General features: G+C 38.7%; 1 protein-coding gene across 2 annotated transcripts in view; it reads right to left on the minus strand.

The window, feature by feature from the left end:
- The window catches only part of RAB31 (RAB31, member RAS oncogene family), a 112,695-nt gene that overhangs the window by 27,547 nt on the left and 64,964 nt on the right, over positions 1–20,184 (minus strand). For both annotated transcript variants that reach the window (XM_016119869.2, XM_036229853.1), the window contains exons 4-5: positions 12,680–12,751; positions 11,482–11,588 (exon numbers count right to left, since the gene is read on the minus strand). In XM_016119869.2, coding sequence (XP_015975355.1) covers positions 11,482–11,588; positions 12,680–12,751 — 179 coding nt within the window. The remainder of the gene's footprint in view (positions 1–11,481; positions 11,589–12,679; positions 12,752–20,184) is intronic.

Raw genomic sequence — 20,184 nt, forward strand, 5'->3', positions numbered from 1 at the left:
TTCACCTGTGGCCAAATTCCTGGTGTCAAGTTCTAACGAGTGGTGTCATGTTCTCACCACAGACTTAAATGGATTGTTTCCCATTAAAAATCTCAGAATTTGAATCAAATGAGGACTGAACAGAAAACATGAGTTCTCTAGAGGGACCTGGCCATTCCTTTGCCTCTTAATACCCCTTCTCCTGACAGAAATTTAGGCTAGTCCTAAAGATGCCAGAGAGAATCGCTGGAAAGAATCATTAGCTCCAGATCCTCTGGAATTGAATCAGCTTCTATTTTCTCTTTGTAGTTAGGAAATTATCCTCCTTCATGGATCCTTCTTATGAGATGCAATATAAGATACATGATAGTCAAGAACATCAGCTCTGGCACAGACCTGGATTTAAAGCTGGGCCCCACACTCTCTTAGCTACAGGACCTGGGACAAGCTCCTTAATCTCTGTGCCTCATCCATGAGATAGGAGAATGACTGTAACTCTTTCATAGGATTGTGATACTTATAATAGTATCTGGCACATAGTGAGCATTCAGTTCAGGCTAGCAATGATAATGATGATGATAATGATGATTAACTTGCTTTCAGTCCACTACCTAAGTGAACAGTCTATAAATATAAGTAAATAATGTGTTGTTTGAAAGTAATCACTGAGATAGCCATAACTCTTAACAGAAGTTAACATTTTGAACTTATGAAACTTTGGACAGCATGTAAAGTGAAAGGGAAAAGATTATTGTATCTTATAAGAAAATCCCCAGGAACAAAGCTCATCATTAAGCTTAGTCATACATCAGTTGATGATTTTTTAAAATATTCTCTCCCCTACAGTCAAAGAGGGTTAGAATGAGCCATGTGGTTCTGGATTAGAGTCATCAATATGAACTTATGTTTATCCTAATCTAGATACAAATGGTTACATATATAAATAATTACAGATATATATGTACACTCGAGTTAGTACACATACATATATTATCTACTTCTGTTCACTGAAAGGACATAGACCCAATGAAACCCCAGTAGCAACAAGCACACCCAGCCCAGATCTTAGTTTCTAAATATCATTCTCCAATGAAAGGAACTAGGGCTACTTGGAGACATGGCTGATTCTAGGACAGTAGCCTAAAATATATAAGATGGGCTTGAAACATCTTGTTGTCCCGAAAAGTAAGGAAATGCTCAAAAACCAAAAAATAGGCATATGTTGAAGGGACACAGGAGCCAACAGAAAAAGCTGCCAGTGGCCAAAGCTGGAACATTTTGAGCAACAAATTAAATAACACAGTACTGCATTATAACCCAAAGTATAAAATAAATATTTATGTGTTTATACTGATAAAAATAAATGACTGAATAAATTAATTAAGAGGAGAAAAGAGACAAATTTCACCTGCAAAATTCCAAAAAATTTATGTAGATACCCTCCTCCCGAGGAGGTGGAGCTGTGCATGCAGTCTTCCCTCCAAGGAGTACAGTAAGGCAGCAGTCCCCAACCTTTCTGGCACCAAGGACCGACCGGTGCTCCTATGAGAGTCTAATACCTGATGATCTGAGCTGGAGCTGAGGTGGCGATGCTAGCACTGGGGAGCGGCTGCAGATACAGATGAAGCTTTACTCACTTGCCAGCCACTCACCTCCTGCTGTGTGGCCCAGTTCCTAGTAGGCCACGGACCAGTATCGATCTGCAGCAGAGGGGTTGGGGACCCCTTGAGGTAGAGAAAAGGAGGGGGGAACTTTATAGTGAAGAAACCTGACAACCACTACCTCAACCCGGTGATCGAAGTCAATATCCTCAGTGGTAAGTCAAGTTAATAACATGAACCCTTGATATGTTTAAATATGATATGATAAATAAAAATAGCACTTCACCTCTGTGGTCTTCCTCTCAAAAACACACCCAGTCTAATCATGAGAAACACATGAGACAAACCTTAATTAAGAGACACTCTCAAAAGTACCTGACTAGTACTCCTTAAAATGTCAAAAACAGAGGAAGTCTGAGGAACTATCATGGCCCAGAGGAGCCTAAAGAGACATGACAACTAAATATAATATGATATTCTGGATGGAATCCTAGAAAAAAAACAAATTAAAAAAAAAAGATATTAAGAGAAAACTAATGAAATCTGTGTAAAATGTGAGCTTTAGTTAATAATAAAGTATCAATATTGGTTCCTTAATGTGACAAAGTTACCATAGTAATGGAATGTTAATGATAGGGGAAGCTGGGTGTGAGGTATACAGGAACTCTCAGTACTAACTGCAACTTTTCTGTAAATATAAAACTATCCTAAAATAAGTTTACTTAAAAATTTTTAAAATCAGCCATAAAAATAAACACCCCCAACACACACACCTTCATCACATGCAGATATGGGTCTGACGCTTCCCTAATCCCCACCAGACCACAGCGCAGCACCCACATCCACACCCACACCACACGCTCTCATAAAATCTTCTCTGGGGCCAACAAATATTGGTTAAAGAGGTTCCAGACCATATCATAAGTCCAGGCCATTTATCAAGACTTACGATGAAGCCAAAATGATAATTTAGTGTAGTATTGGTACTGAGAATGGATAAGTAGGCCACTGGGACAGAACAAGGCCCTAGAAACAGGCCTGTGCAGATGGTGCACAGAATACATGGCAGAGGTAGACTGCCTATCAGTGGAGAAAGAATGGACTTGATAGCCAACAATGCTGAGACAACTGGATATCTATTTGGAAAAATCAGCAGCATGTGTAAAAATCAATTCCAAGTGAATCAAAGACAAATCAGAAAACAAAACTGTAAAGTTTTTAAAGGATCATCAAAATAGGGAAATATATTCATTATCTTGGGGGTATGGAAAGATTTCTTATAAGACTCATGCTTCCTCCCTCTTCTCCCCCTCAAAAAAACTAGATAAAGACAAAATACTGATAAATTCTATTACACAGAAAGTAAGGACTTCTGGCAATGAAAAGACAACATAAAATGAAAAAAAAAACGAGACATAAATTTAAAGAAGATATTTCAGCACATACATATGACAAAGGAATAGCATCAAACATAAATATTTTAAAATCTTATGAATAAGCAAGATTAAGGTAAAGAACCCAATATAAAAAGTGATAGACTTGAACAGGCTCTTCGCATAAGAGAAAAATTGATTGAATGGCCAAAAAATGTATAAAAAGGTGTCAACTTCATTGGTAACTGGGAAAATACAAACTGAAATTATTATCTGATGTCACTCCACACTCTAACAACTTACAGCACCAAGATTTGGCGAAACAGGAAGCCTCATGCAGCACTGGTTTCAGCTTTCGAAAACACTGACATTGCCTAGTAAAACTGAGCATGCGCACACCCTATGATTAAGCAGTTAAACTCTTAGATGCCCAAATCTAGAGAAATACTTACATGTGGCACTGGGAGATATAAAAAAATGTTCAAGAAGGAACATTTGTCAAGAAGCAATAGTAACACCAAACCAGAAATAACTCAAATATCCATCAATAGTAAGATGGATAAACTGTTACACTCATAAAACAGAACAGTATACATCCATGAAAATGTACAAACTACAGCTAACATTCATTGGGATTAATCTCCTAGGCATGTTGCATGCAAGAGACAAGTTGTCATATAATATGTATAGGGTTATTGCATTTATATAAAGTTCATAAACAGGCAAACCTAAATCTATTATTTAGAAATGCAAACATGAGTAGTAAAGAATAAAGAAAACAAAATGAGTACCACAAAAGTCAAAATAGTAGTTACTCTGGGTGGAGAAAGAGGAATATGACTGGGGAGTAAGGCTCACTCAGTTTCATAGCTGGTCATTTTATTTTTTTAAATTCATGTTATTCTTTAAAATATACATAAATGTTGTACAGGGTCTTCCTGGCTTCCCACCTGACAACAGTGAGCAGATGCAGGCTCAGCCATCGCAAAGCATCAGAAGAAGGCCAAAACACAGGAAGGCGCATCTCACAGTGCAAACACAATTTTGATAGCACAGCCTCTACTCTGCCTCCTCAGCTCATGGGAAGAAAATGTTGTGTGCATTTTAACATGGCCATATTTCTAGACCTTCTGGTGGCTTTTGGTGCTCATTGGCTTTTGTGTATTTGGAATAAGTTGAATTTCTATTATCCAGTATCTCAAGTTCTCTTATTTGATTTATATTTTTAAAGAAACTCCATATCCATTTTTGGCCCACTATTGAGATTGGAATGAGTTTTGCAGTCACACATGTAAGAAATAAAAGCAATGTATGCATTCTTAGTAAAAAAAAAAAAAAAAAATGTATTTTTAACTATATTTTTAATCTGCTAAAGACCTGAACTTTATTCAAACAACAAATGCCTGATGACTTCTCACTCCACTAATGTGTATTTCAGGAAGCTGCAGAAGAGGCACTTAGGCTGCAAAATCCAGCTCCCACCCCAGGTTCTAGCTCTAGACTGCACAGGAAATTGCATGAATCCTTACTTGCTCAAGAATCCAGAAACACTCCCACAGCCTACTTTGACGTTGGCAAATAGGTGTCATTTCTTTAATCGGTAGTGAGAACATGGAGCACTATGTTAAGAAGCCTGGGGTCACAAAAGACTCAGAAGACAGTGCCATGGGTATGAAAGGGGGGAAGCAGGAGGCAGGAGCACCAGGTATTGGCCATCCTGGCCCACCATATGAAGCCCAAACCACTCTGCACACTTTAAAGCGAATCAAAAACTATCCCCTCACTATCCAGCTATCTTTCCCGCATTCTCCAGGCCAAGCCATCAGGCAAGTACTCTTGATGTCCCTCCCCCACAACACATGTCAAACTCCTTCCCACTTTCATGTCTTTTGTTCATTATCTTCCCTTCCTGGAATTCCCTCCTACTGGATGCATCCTGAACACCCTGCTCCTCACACATTTCATCCATGAGCCTTTCCAAATTACTCTAGATGACTACATATTTCCCCTTTCCTGAATTCCTTTGTCCTTTTTGCACCATGAATTTTGGAATTCTATTAAATATAGTCTTACATTGCTCACTAGATATTTTCTTCCCATGAGTACTACTCTTGGCTCCCCAAACAGAATAGCTGAAAGGAAAATATTTTTTGTACTTCCCATAGGACTTTCTGCACACACAAGAACTGCCAAAAATTGTTTGCTAATTGAATGACTGAAAACTGATAGGACAAATTTCCTTCCTTCCATTCTACCCGAGTTTCACTTCTACCCCCAAATGCTCCTTTCCTGGAGTTCGAGCTCTACTCTAGGGAAAAAGTCTTGACTCACCAGCAGCAGTCCCACCAACCTCTCTCATTGTTTCTTTAGAGAGAGCAGAAGTGTTAATAAGAGCTCTTAAAGCCCTTAAGTCCATTCTTAGAAGAGGCTGGAGAACATCATCCCTGATGATCTCTTTGGCTGTATTTAAGGGGAGATGGCGGGGGCGGGGGGACCATGGGCAGAGAGGGCCCGTGATAGAAGAGCCACCCCCAGGTCATCGCCCACCACTTCTGAGTAGAAGGCTCCTCATCCTCAAGCCCCTAATTTCCACTATCACTCTGCTGGGTAACTTCCCACTGCTACCATTTGCAAGATGAAATAAATTAGGCCTGAGAGCTTTTCTTTCCTCAGCACTTTTACATGTTCCTCCCTCACCCTGACTGATTCACAGCCCGAAAGATGCCAACAAGGGGTGGAATCCCAAGGAAAAGGCAACAGGAGACCCCTGAGCAGGTCAAGTTAGAATCCATTTGAGTAAGGCCAATGTCCAAATGATTGAGCAAGTCAGGAAGAGTTCCTAATTACGAGAGATCAAATTGCTGCTTCTGGATCCTGAGTGATGATAAGCTCCTGTTTCCATTTTCCTGAGACCTGAAAGGTAAGAGGGAAGCCCAGGCAGGTGTGGCCTCTCAGTCAGAGACCTGCAGAGATTACACAGACACCCAGCTAGGTTCCAAAAGTCCCTTCTTCTTCCCTACCATAAGCTCCTACCACCTAAGGCAATGCTTTTCCAAGTATGGTCATGGACCATCTATTTACAAAAGAAGCACTTTTTAAAATGCATATGTGCCCAGCCTGCTGCTGCCTATTAAATCGGAATCTCTGGAGCTTGACCCTGGAAACTGAATTTTTAACAAGTGTCCTACATGATTTTTATGTTCATGGAACTTTTTAAATTACTGAAGCAAGGTGATCTATTTCATTTTTTTCTTTTCAAGACTTCTTTGCCCCAATTCTTCCACCAGGCCCAAGATGAGGCTGTGCTGTGCGGTCACTCTCTGGGCTCCTCAGATTTTCTGAAAAGGTTGCTTTTCTATCTACGCCTCAGACCAAATCTGCCTTCCTTATAACCACTGGAATCAGCCCCATACAACACATTATTGGTTCAAAAACTCAGTGATCTGCCACTGACTCACGTCAGCTTTTCCTGCCATCTGAGTTAGGCAAATCGCTCCACGTACTCTCTCTGCTCTGAGCTGTCCTTGCTCTTCAAGTCAGCTGTTATCCTACTCCTGCACAATCCTTTCAGTTGAGGTTCTCTTATTTTGTTTCAACCCCATATGTCCCTAAAATGTCCCCAAGTTTGCAATCCCTACCTCAGCATCAGCAGATGGCAGGGAGAAGAGGGCAGCCCCGTTTGCCAGGCCTCATCAGGAACAGCACACTCTCCTCCCCAGGAGTTGTTAGCAGAGCTTCTCTCCAAGGCAGATCCTCACAGGGGAGGAAGATGAGTGGCAGGAAAGGAGGGAAGTGACATCCACTGAGCACCTACTGTGTGCAAGCTTCAGACAGCCTTCTTATATACAGCACACCAATTCCAGTTTGCTTCATCACCTTAGATTCATAGACACTACACATTACTCCAATGTCACAATAATTTGGGCACAAGGAGATTTTTGTCTAGAGTTGTCCAAGATATTCAGGAAAGTTTCTCACAAAGATCAGGAGTCTTTAAAAAAAAACTAACTAAACTAGAAGTCCTGAATTCACTGGACCAGATACTTCTGAATGCCTTTCACTCTGAGTAGTAAGTATACTCAGACCTTTGTACCATCTTCTGGAACATGCATGGATATGAAACATACTGACCCAATGATTGAGCATCTCCTCTATGAAGCACTTCTGCACAAAAATGCCTCAAGTGGGCTGAGTCAAGTTCAGAAAGTTAATTCCATTTAAATTCCAGTACCCTCTCAAAATACACCAGGCAAACTTAGCTCCTCTTAAGAATTTATAAGCTTACACAACCAAAGTCTGTTAAATGAGACCAGTTCCACCTACACACACACACTCTCTCTCTCTCTCTCTCTCTCACACACACACACACACACACACACACATACACACACACACTTCTATATACTTTCCCTCTCCAATGAAAAATCAAATAGTCTTCTGACAATTACAGGAGAGCAAAGTGTTTTAGGATTAGAGCAAAAGAAGGTCAAGCTCTACATAAGGTCTCGGGTGTAGAGATTTGGCTAGCTCCCCAGAAAAATCATACCAGCAGGCAGAAATCTGGAGCAGCCAGACTGGATGACCAAGAACCTGATTCCAATGCCATGGAAAGCTGTCAACAAGCAGATGCCCATTAGGGTCGCAGGCCCAATCATTTATCGGACTGTTCCTACCTAGTGGAAGAAAGTTTATACTTTGGATACAGACCAGTAAGTACATCAGGCTTCCCCTTTTCTGCTTTCCTAAGTGGAAATTTTTAATATAGTTATCTGATTCTTCTTTTGTACATTGTTTGTTCTGGAAATAAATTCATCATTTGCCCCAGTGTGCTTACCAAACTTTATTTAATTATATGTAATACATATAATATGCATAAAATATATAACACTATTTTAATATTTAGCTATTACTTTGTCTCAATCAAATTTTTGTTAATTGAACATCTTATAGAGGTAATTATAGATTCACTTGCTGTTAGTTATAAGACAATATCAAGAGACTCATTGTACACTTTGCCCAGGTTCCCCAAATGGCAACATTGTGTAAAACTATAATATAATATCACGAACATCGAGTTACTCTTTCTTATTCATATTTCCTCAGTTCTACTGGTCTACGTGTGTGTGTGCATGTGTGCATGTGCACATGTAAAGTTCTATGCCATTTCATCACCTGTGTAGTTTCAGGTGTCTACCACCACAGAAAAGATACTGAACAGTTCGGACAGGACAAGGATCCCTCACCTTGCCCTTTTATAACCATGCTTGCTTTCCTCTCCCTCCTCACCCACATCACCCTAACCATAGCTTCTGGCAACCACTAATCTGTCCTCTATTTCCAAAATATTTTCATTTCAAAACATTATACAAATGGAATCAGACACTATGAAACCTGCGGGACTGGCCTTATTCACTCACATAATTCCCCTGGAGGTTCGCCCCAGTTGCACGTATCAGTAGTTTGTTCCTTTTTGTTGCTGAGTAGTATTCCACAGTATGACTGCACCAGTTTGGCCATTTAACTTTGGAATGATATTTGGGCTGATTCCAGTCTGGGGCTATTGCAAATAAAGGCTTCTATAAATATTCATGTCTGGGGTTTTGTGTTAATATAAGTTTTCATTTCTGTGGGACAGATGTCCAAAAGTGCGATTTCTGGGCCATATGGTAATTGTATATATAGTTTCAAAAGAAATTGCCACACTATTTTCCAGAGTGGCTGTAACATTTTATATTCACACCACAATGTGTGAGTGATCCAGTTTTTCTCCATCCTCATGTGTTTGTTGATGGTTTATAATTTAATTTCACTGTAATCTAAATATATACTTTGTATGATTTTAATTATTTTAAATTTATCAAAGTTTATTGACTGGCTTAGTATATGGTCTATCCTGGAGAATGTTCCATGTGAACTTGAGGCTAATAAATTTCTAACCCTTATTTTTATACTTGCTGTTCTCCCTTAGAGAGAGAGAGAGGAAGCAAACCTAAGGTGGAGGACCTTCTACAGACCACTACAGTTACGTGCTGCTTAATGACGAGAATATGTTCTGAGACATGCATTGCTAAACAATTTTATTGTTGCGTAAACATCATAGAGGGCACTTATACAAACCTAGACGGTACAGCCTACTGCACACCTAGCCTACATGGTACAGCCTATTGCTCCGAGGCTACAAGCCTGTCCAGCATGTTACTGTACAAAACAACACGAGACTAAATCAAGCACAAGAGAAAATGATATGAAATTGGAGGTAACTGTAACTGGGCATGATATTTCTTTGTAGGGAGATGGAAATGTTCTAAAATTAGATGTGATGATGACTGTACAACTCTATAAATGTACTAAAGTGTATTAAAACAAGTAGATTTTATGGTTTATAAATTATCTCAATAAAAATTAAAATTTTAAGTTATATATTAATAAGTGTTTAAAAATTAAAATTTTACAAGCATCAAACTAATATTTTTCATTGACTTAAGTAGAGGTTTGAAGGAGAATTGCAAAGGGAGTCATTTCTTCCTGCATGATCCAATAATCGGTAGCATTTAAAATAATGTTGAGTATAACAAAAGATACACATTTCACACTTTAAACCATAACTGCAGGATCTTGAGAAGCCACACTTAGATTTCGAGGCCAACTACAAGAGAAAGAGTTTTACCCAAAAAACCTGGGCCCATAGAAAAGTGGCCCCATGAGGTCACCACTAGATGCAGTAGCTAGATGTAGTCTTGGATTGTGTCCCAGTGGGGGTGGTGGAGCTGTGAGTGAACTTATGGTTGGAAGTGAGATGGATGGACTATGCTATCAGGACATTCTGGAAATTGTATATATAGGACTTGATCAGCACAAAGCAGAATGCCTGCTGAGGAGAATGCTATACCAGTGCATAAAAGGTGAATTCCTCCCTGAGAAATGATGTGCCTTTAGGTGCCAGTAGTGAAGCCGACACGTCACAGACATCTTTCATGTGCCAAGGCTGTATTTTTCTAGCAACTGCCCCACTCCTAAACCAGCCACCCTCTCATTCTCATGGTTGTGGTGAGATAATCCTCTTGGACTACCCAAAATCCCCCCTCCCTTGGCCACAATGCCTTGTCACGATGTGGGAAATCCATCCATGGCAATTTAGACTGGAAACAGAGAGAATGCTAGGCCAATACCTTTCCAGAGACTAAAGATGGAACATATTGCATACCAGAGCTAACACAGCCCTCTTCTTAACCATGTGGATACCAGGACCTTTCAATAAATTCCTCTTTCCTGAAATTAATTTCTATTGGGTTTCAGTTCCATGTAACCAAGAGTTCTAATAATTCCATTCAAGTTTAAATTATTTTCTGGTTAAATTCTAGTTCATTAGCTCTCACACAATACACAAGGCTTAGTTCACTTTAAGTCAAGCCATTTACCACAGTTCAATGGTATCAGATGACAGTGCCTTCTCTAAGCAAAAGCTCCCTTTACCACCCACCTCACCCCCTTACAATGATAAAAGTTAAAGCAATTCTTCTGGGAATACTAGACAAACGAGCTAAAGAAGGTAGGGAACTGAACTAAGTCTGAGGAGGTCAAAGATTTGTCCATCCTCCAGAGAACAAATGATTAAGTGGTGTTAATGGCTGTTATTATAAACCAACCTGATGCAATGTGATATAAAGCTTCTGAAATCGCAAAGAAACGAGTAATTAATTTGTCAAAGTCCATGTTAAGAGCTTTTGAAAGATGTTATTTTCATTGTTATTTAACTTTGTTTTAATCATATTTGGATTAGCAGACGCCTGAAACTTGATGTTGTCTTTATGAAAATCAACTACTAGAATTGCTGAGTATTAAATTAGCCAGGAGAATGGAGACAATGTAAATTCACTATTTCCTTTTTTCATAACAGTTTTATTTAGTAAAAATAACTAGCTTATCAGACTAGATAGAGCTATCATCAAATCTCCAATCCATGTGGACTGGGTTTCTACGAACATCTCTCCAGGTAAAGGAATTCAATAATCCAGTATCTCTGGAACAAGCCAAGGTTTTCAGATATGATCCATCATATTCAGATCTTAGAACAAAATAGTGAGATTATATAGACTTGACTACATCCTTAAGTTAAAGTCTAGAAGAAAAACAAACAGAAATGCTATGAAAATGTTAAGAATCTAACTCTCCTTACCATATGAAAGTGTTACTAAAATGATGATAGTAGTAATAATGATAATAGTCACAGAAAAGTAACAAAAATAATAAAACCATGTAGCCCAAAGACATCTAGAGTCAGGGATGTAACTGTGCTATGTATAGGAGGTCTGATTTTAATATTCGTTACTGTGTAGTCCATCAAATTTGCATTTCTCTACTATTTCCCCTTAATTTTACTCTGTTTGAAAAATACCACCTTGATCACTACAGTGAATGACTCTCAATAAATTATTACATTGAGAACAACAAGGCATGACAGCTTTCTGCACATAGACATTCAGGGATGTAAGATATTAACCACATTAAAAAAATGTAATGCATCTTACCTAATATCTGAGAGATCACATTTGTTCCCCGCAATAGCCATTACAATGTTTTCTGGACCATGTTCTTTCAGCTCTTTCACCCATTTCTTCAAGGTGTGGAATGAGTCCTAAACCCAAAGTGTAAATCAATCACTGAAAAGACCCAACATAATAGAGTTATGTGGGTCCTAACATAACCCTATGTACATAACCCTGTGTATTTCATATATAACCCTATATATTTCAACCAAGTAGAAATACAAACCCAACACAATTTAATGGAAAAAATATTTTCAGGACATTCATGTAGATAAACATACTAACCCTGTCTTATAATAGTTAGCTAAATTATACTTCAATAGCATGTAAAAGTTCCACTTTCCTAAAACTGAAACTTAATAAAGTGAATAAAGTCCTATCAGTAATTTTCTTCTATAAATAGCATTAATTTAAAAGTATAGCCATGACTTAAGATGAAAAAGGACCTACGCATAAAACTAAGATAATGTTCATACTTATTTCAGAAAAGAAAAGAAACACACACACACACTTTAGAGTCCTGTTTTCCTTTCTGCCTTTAACTCACAACTGTCCTCCAGGAAACAAGCCAAGGTGGACACATTTAGGTAAAAGTGGTCAGGAACTCCAGGATGCAACTGTGAAGAATCATTAAACTATTGGTCCCTGTGCACTGAGTCAGCATTCCAGGAGTGATAAAAAAAAATGTCAGCATACCATTGCAGCTGTTTGTTGATGGATATCCTAGATCTTCAATGTGATCGCTAAAAATATATTTATTTTAAATGTATACGTACATAAAGATTTTCCTTGGCATTTTAAATAGTATGATTGAAATGCTAATAGAAAATAAGCATCCTATAATTATAAAACATGAAAAACTTAAAGACAGTTTTCCTTTTCCTTAAAAGTTAATATTCTAGAAAACAATCCTAACAGGCATGACCTTGCCTCTACAAACAGAGTCAATTTTAAAAACAACTGTTCATTGTTGTTTATTTAATTTAGCAGATAAACTAAAACGTTTCATTACATATAGGTGAAATAAACTCAATATATAGTGTTCATAAACCCCATTCGCCACATTATGAAATTTCATTCCAGTCTACTGTCAAGAGTCACGCAGTGAAGTCTCTGCTTTGCTCTTTCTAAGACAGAGAATCACCATAAATCATCCAAATTCTAACAGAGACGTTCTTACCTGTTTGGTGATGTCATACACTATGACAGCCGCAGCAGATCCACGGTAATACATGGGGGCCAGGGAGTGAAACTGTTGAGGAGCAATGAACAATTTTAAGCCATGAAATCTTAAATTAAATATAAAACTTTATCCTACATCATCTTTATATATCACTGAATTTCCTTTAGAATTTTCCCAGGGTTTATATTAACAAATTTTCCTCCTCAACCTCACATATGCTTACGGTTTATAGACCATGAAATTCACTCTTGGGTAAAGGCCAAAAATAAATTTTATTTTAAATATTAATATTCTATGAAATTTCTTTTCTCCACTGATCATCACTTATCTAATATGGCTGACCAGGGCAATCTCATTAGAATTATACAGCAGTAAGAAAAAGATGCTTGCCAAGGGCAGGAAAAAGGAGTCTGGCACAGATCACAAGACCCTAGCTGAGCCATTAATGAGGAACAGTGTAGCAAGGACATCTCAGCAACCGCCCTCGGGTCTGGATGGCTTTGTCCCTTGTATGCATGACAAATGGTGACAGAGATGAGCTTCATTCCAAAACGTGAGCAATGCAAGTCTTGTTGGTCATTAGAACCATTTATCCCTAAGCAGGATAAGTACTCTGAAGATACATACAGATTTTATGTATATTTTGAAGAATATATCTTTGAATATATTTGAATGTCTTTGAAGAATATATTGTAGAATATACTGAAGAGTATATATTTGAAAGTCATTAAGAAAAAGATAATTCAGTTCAATAGGAAAATGGACAAAGAATGGATAGATTGATTGATTGATTGATTGATAGATAGATAGATAGACAGACAGACAGATAGATTGATAGAGAAACAGGAAGAGAAAGAAATTGCCAATGAATACTTTAAAACATGTTCAACTATAATAAAAAAAATGAAAACAAAAGCAATGGTGAGGCACTTATTAATTTATTAAATATCTGAAAGATTTATGAATATGTAGTCTGTGTGGATTTTCTTTAAAAAGATGCTCAGCATCACTAATTAATCATCAGGGAAATGCAAATCTAAACCACAATGAAATATCACCTCATACCTGTTAGTACGGCTCTTACTTTAAAAAAAAGTCACAAGTGTTGGTGAGGATAGAGAGAAAAGGGAACCCTTGTACACTGTTGGTGTGAATTTTAACTCGTATAGCCAATATGGAAAATAGTATGGAGATTCCTCAAAAACCTAAAAAGAAACTACCATATGATCCAGCAATTCCCCTTTGGGGTATATACCCAAAGGAAATGCAATTGGTACCTCAGAGTGGTATCTGTACTCGCATGTTCATTGCAGCATTATTCACAATGGACATGACACAGAAACAACCTAAGCATTTGTAGACAAATAAATGGATAAAGAAAATGGTAGATATATACACAATGGAATATTACCCAGCCTTATAAAAGGAGATCCTGCCGTTTGCAACAACATGGATGAACCTGAAGGACATTATGCTAAGTGAAATAAGCTAGAAAAAAAACAACTGCATGATCTTACTTTATGTATAATCTAAAATGTCAGACGCATAGAAGTGGAGAGTACAGTGGTGATTACCAAGAGCTTGGGGGGTTGGGAGATGCTGGTCAAAAGGGACTAAGTTGCAGTTATGTGAGATGAATAAACTCTAGAGATCTAATGTACAGTATGATGAATATGGTTAATAATACCATATTAAATCTGGAAATTTGCCATGAAAGATTTCAGGTATTCTCATCATTTCTTTAAAAAGGTGATTACGTGAGGAGATATGTTAATTGCATTGACTGTAGTAAAGTATATGTACATCAATCACCATGTCATACATTTTAAATGTATACAATTTTTATTTTAAAAAGAGAGACCTTCCTTTAAAGACACTGTTGGTAATATATATCAAAAGTTGAAATGTGCATACTGTTTGACCCAGTAATTCCATTTATATACTGGAGTGATCATTACACACACAAAGATACTCATCCCTATGTTGTATATGGAAGCAAATATTTAAAATCAACCTAAAGATAAATCATACAGAATTCATTAATGCTATATGTATGTAATGAAATATTCCACAATAATTAAAATGATAATGAGGATTTCTTATAGGAAAATAAGCTTTGATATACTATTAAATAAAGAAATAGTCTCAAGGCAGCATATGTGGCATAATATAATTTAGGATAAAATGATATGTGGGTGTGTCTCTGTGTATAGGTATAACACAATGTTTCTCAAAATGTTAACGGTAGAATTTCTAGTGATTTGGACATTTTCCTCATGAGAGTCTGAGTAGCAAAAATTGTTACAATGATTTTTAAGTTTTAAAAAGAAGCAGTCATTTTTATTGGGGTAATATCAGGGGAGGGAACGGGGAGGGAAGGAAGGAAGGAGGGATGGAGCCTAAGCTTTTCCGGCAAACAACAAAACCATCGCTCATTCGTTTTTATTTCCCACACAATACTGATCATGGAATAAGCACTTGCCAAACTGACGTGATCCTATTTGGAAACCTGAAGCACATGGTGGTATTGCATTGAAGAATGCTAGTGCAGCTCTCGCAAGAGTGGAAGGAAGCAGGTGACTCTTTGCCAATTCCAAGCCCTCCTGAAAGTCTCCGACTTGAAGAGAAATTGCCCTGGTGCCTCTGTGGTTTTCAGACAAGGGATCAGACTAGATGGAGCTCAAAATGAACCCAGGAGTTCCTAGCTAAAGGGCTTGGGCCACTTGCCAGGACTCCCTGGAGAACAGTAAGCTATTTACCACACATGCCTTTCCATAGTCACTGACTGCCCAGCACTTTGTATTGTTTATAACATTAGGCATCGATAAGTCTATTTTAATCCATCCTTTGGCAATTCACATGTAGAAAACAAAATTAAAATTCCTGCCCAGACAGAAAAAAAAGCAATGTATTTTTTAAACATTCCTGCTTTGCTAAGGGTAGGAAATGCATATAGGTATCCTTTTAGTCCAGTTATATACATTATTTCAAAATAGCCTCCATACAAGAATGGTCCATTCAAACATACCAAGGAGTTGGTACAAAATTTATATCTCAAAAATCAAGGTACACAAGCACAAGGAGGAGCAAATTGTGGACATCTTCTAAGATAGTTCATTTTCTTCTATAACACCATGAACTGAATCTAAAATGGTCTCATGAATTATTGAATAGAACTTTGTTTATAATACATTACTTGTTCTTTCCTTCCTCCAAATGGAATCATTTTAAAATAAATCTTTTGGTAAAGCTACTTAAATGACTTTATTGCCAGGGATTTCAGAGTTCGATGAGTTAAAAGTTCACATCTCAGTTCCGAAACCCAATAATGCATCAACCAAAGGATAATATTTGTGGAGAACAAAAGGATAAATCACTTCTAGCCTACAACGTGTATACTTTTCCCCATACAAATATAAAACAAAAGCACCACAATTGGTCTCAATACTCAGCATGACATATTTCATTTTCCATGGGGATAAAACACTCAACATAAAAGAAACAAAGAAGACTGATAAAACACTCATATAAAAGATTCCAGAAACAAAGTCCACAATCATAAAAGGTTGATACAATTTTTTTAGCCTCACCTTAAAAGTTTTTGAAAATTAGCACAACAGATGCCAATTCAAAATCCTTCCTTCCCTAACTATTTAACAGAATATTTGTAATGTCAAATTAAAGTATTCAGGTAACTCTCAGAAGCACAGGGAATTATGAAAAGCTAATTTGTCAACTCAAAAAAAAAATGGCTATTTATGTCCTCAGTATATGTGGATTTTTGTTTTTTACTTGTTGGCTATCTATAGGATAAGGGAAAACATATTGGCCTTCGAGCTTCTTAGACTCCTCAGATGCTAATAACCTTGTCCCTATTTGCACAGTTGGTAGAAGGCTAAGCAGACATAAGCTTTCTGGAAAGCAACTGGACAAAGTATTCTGAGAGTCTTGAAAAAGCTCACATGCTTTGATTCAACAATTCCACTTCTGAAGGGAATAATCAGAGAAGATCACAAAATAACCAGAATTCATTCTAGAATGATCAATAATGCTGAAAAATTGGAACCAACCTCAATGTCTAACCATCAGGGATTGGAAACATAAATTTGACTTAGCCGTATAGTGCAGCAGTCTCCAACCTTTTGAGAATCAGAGACCTGAGGTGGAGCTGAGGCTATGATGCTAGCACTGGGGACTGGCTGCAAATACAGATGACTCACCTACCTGCCACTCACCTCTCGCTGTGCAAACCGGTTCTTAACAGGCCAAAGAGTGGTACCACCCCGGGCCCTGATATTGAGGACTATCGAGCAGCAGTTAAACTTAAGTTTCCAAAAAATATGAAATGGCACAGGCAAGATGGCCTAGTTTTATATTTCCCAAGGGTCTTCTATCTATAGAACTCTGGGCCCTTGAGATGCTTTTTGGAAAAAAGCTTTCTTGGCCAAATAAATTTGATAAACACTATGTATAAAAAATGCTCCCCTGGAGGTTTACAAAGTATTATTAGTACCTTAAAGTCTCTGAAAATGTCTATAGTAAAGAAACCTATTTATTTTGATGTAAACTCAGGATTCATAATTTATTTCTTTATCACTTTTTCAAGTAGTATAAATTAACACCTAGGGACCCAATGTGCTCGGAACCCACCATACACACATAATATGAGGAGACCAAGACTTACATGGAGTCCAGAGACCTGTGTCTGGCTCTATACTCATTTCATATTTTGTAACATGGAGGCAGCAGTGGGAATAGGAGTGGTGGCGATAGCTAAGGTCCTTTCTGCTGTGAAGACACTCATGGCCGCGGCAAGGCGGGCTCTGCATAGAACCTCCTTCTCTTGCCAGCTCTGGATTCTTTTGAGTGCCTTAGCTGCAGCATAGACCCTCCTTCTCCCCATCCCACACCATCCTATGTGTGTGCATATGTACGTATCACACAGTGGAAAGTATTATTCCAAATAATCTAATCCTTTAGACCACCCAGTCTGCTTCAGGCAAAATTCCTTAAATGTAGGTTTGTGGCATCATAAATTCCACAGCAGCAAAATTCAGCACGTCAAGAATGAGCAGTGGTGGAAAATATACAAAGTTTCCAAACAAGGACAGGCTCCAGCTGGGCTCGGCTTCCCTGGATGAGAATTACCCAGGCCAGAAGGTTCTGGCATCCCGTCCAGGAACTTACAGGGATTGGTTCTGTATCACGATTTTCAGAGAACGCTCTGTCCCTGGTGAGTCACTTCAGTGCAGCCTGGAAGCCAGTGCTGGTCTGTCTCAGGTGCCAGTGTGCAATGAGAAATTCTCAACCTCTCACAGGACCCTGGGGCCATGAACAGTCAAGGGCAGAAGTCAAAACATACCCAGCAGTCCATTAGGATTCAAACAAAGAGGGAAGAAGTAGAGAAAAATTCCTGACATTCTCAACATTCTCAGCTGGCAAAGGCTGAATGGAAAAACCATTAATGAATGTTCTCTCTGTGCCATTCAGATGAACATTCCTGGCTTTTACACAGTCCCACTCTCTCCACAGAAAAGCAGAGTGCCTGTTTCATATGCCTACTCAGATGTCCTAATAGTATGTGAAGTTGAACAGAAAAGGACTGGGAGACCTATTACCGAACTATTAACAATGGTTATTTCTGAATTATGCCATTACAGGCAGACCACCACCTGTTAGAATATTTCTGAACTATTATTTTTTTAAGTTTTACTTTTGGATATGTTACTTTTGCAACAAGAGGGGATCTCTTTTCCTTCTTTTCTTTTAATGTGCCAATTAATGTCAAAGAGCCTCCTCAGCATTCTGGAATCAAAGGGGTGAATCAAAAGAGCCAGGAGGAAGTAGGTTTAGAGGTGACCTGCATGCTTTTGACTCCTTAGGGACAAGGTACTGTGTAAACTTTCTGTAAGAGAAAATGATCTGACACAAATCCAAACATTTTTCCATAAAAAAGTGTTGGGGAAAGGCATCGATTAGTGATATTTAAAAAAAAAAAAAATACAAGGTAATGGACTGGTATATTCTGATCCCTGGAATAATGTATAAGACAGAGTTAAGGTTTTAAAATGCTGTAGAAATACATTTTTCCTACCCATGAAATACCCACCTGCAGGGAACCTCAGCTCTTAATTCCTCTGTTGGGAAGCAAATGGAATTCTCTAAAAGTCCAGAACTATATGACCCACCCTGTCTCTATGTCATCGGCGCTTCTCATCACACACAGCCACTGCTTTATGCATCTGGAGGAAATGCGAGAAGATCAGTCATGTCTCTCCCTCTCTCTGCTCTGCCTAGGTTGGTTTAGTCTCTCTCACTCTCGTTTCCTGTAAATGTCTATCTTCAAAATAAGTCTCCCTGTAGAATGAGACAGCAGGCACATATCACCCAGGTCACGTCTGGGTAGAACAGACTTCAACCTGAGCACTGTCCCATGGCAGGGCCTGACCTAACACCCCAAAGCTGTGTGCTCCACCCTGCCACCACGGTGCCCACAAGAAATCCTGCCCTTGCTGGGCAGCTACAAGGGGGCCTCCCACATTTGTGACAGCACCCTGCTAGGAACGGGTCCAAAGCCCACAAAACACACTTACAAGCAAGTGGTTTCATTCACTCGCAGTGTGCCAGGCACCCAGGCCTCTGTGCTGTTCTCAAGAGCAATGCCAATAGCACCATAATGCAGCCTGCAGACCTGGCCCAAAGAGCACTGCCTCAGTCTATGCCCTCCATGCCCAAGCCCAGACCATCTTTCCTGGACCACTTATCCAGAAGTTTCCATCAGAGCATTTAGATGTTGCAGTGGCCTCCACACTGGCAGCCATAGAGATCCTGTTTTTAACTGCCAACTTAACAATATTTATTTACTTACATATAGCATAAAATCTAGTTTTAACTGTTTATGGCAGAAATTTTCAAACATATACAGAAGAAGAGATCACAGTAAAATGCACTTCCATGTTCTTATCAGCTAGTCTCAAGATCACCCCTGCCACGCAGCCCCTGGAATACTCCTATCCTCCCCTCACTTCCTACCCCGCCCCCACCACTGGAGTCTTCTGAAGGAAACATTTAACATTACATTGCATTAACTATAAACCACTGGGATTTTTTTTTCTTCAAATACAAGTCAAAATGTGCCACTTTTCTATTTGAAATCCTTCTAACTAAAAATAAAATCCAAATTCTGTATATGGTACATAAGGCCCTACTCACTCATGCACTGGGCCCCTCTCTCGCCCATCTCCAGGCCCTGCCCTCACTGCTCCACTCAGCCACTGGGGTCTCAAGGCCTTCCCCACATGCTTTCTCCCAGCGCCGACCCTCCTCCACTAGACATCCACAGGTTTCCTCTCTCACTTCATTCACACCTTCTCTCAACTGTCTCCTCCTCCAAGAACTCTTCCCCGATGCCAGATGAGGGCCATAGGAGGGACTCAACAAATATTTAATGACTGAACACGTTTGATGAATCATTAACCCTGTGAAGGAAGGTAGACAATAGG

This window comes from Rousettus aegyptiacus, unplaced genomic scaffold, assembly GCF_014176215.1.
Source record: "Rousettus aegyptiacus isolate mRouAeg1 unplaced genomic scaffold, mRouAeg1.p scaffold_m13_p_12, whole genome shotgun sequence".
Lineage (NCBI taxonomy): Eukaryota > Metazoa > Chordata > Mammalia > Chiroptera > Pteropodidae > Rousettus > Rousettus aegyptiacus.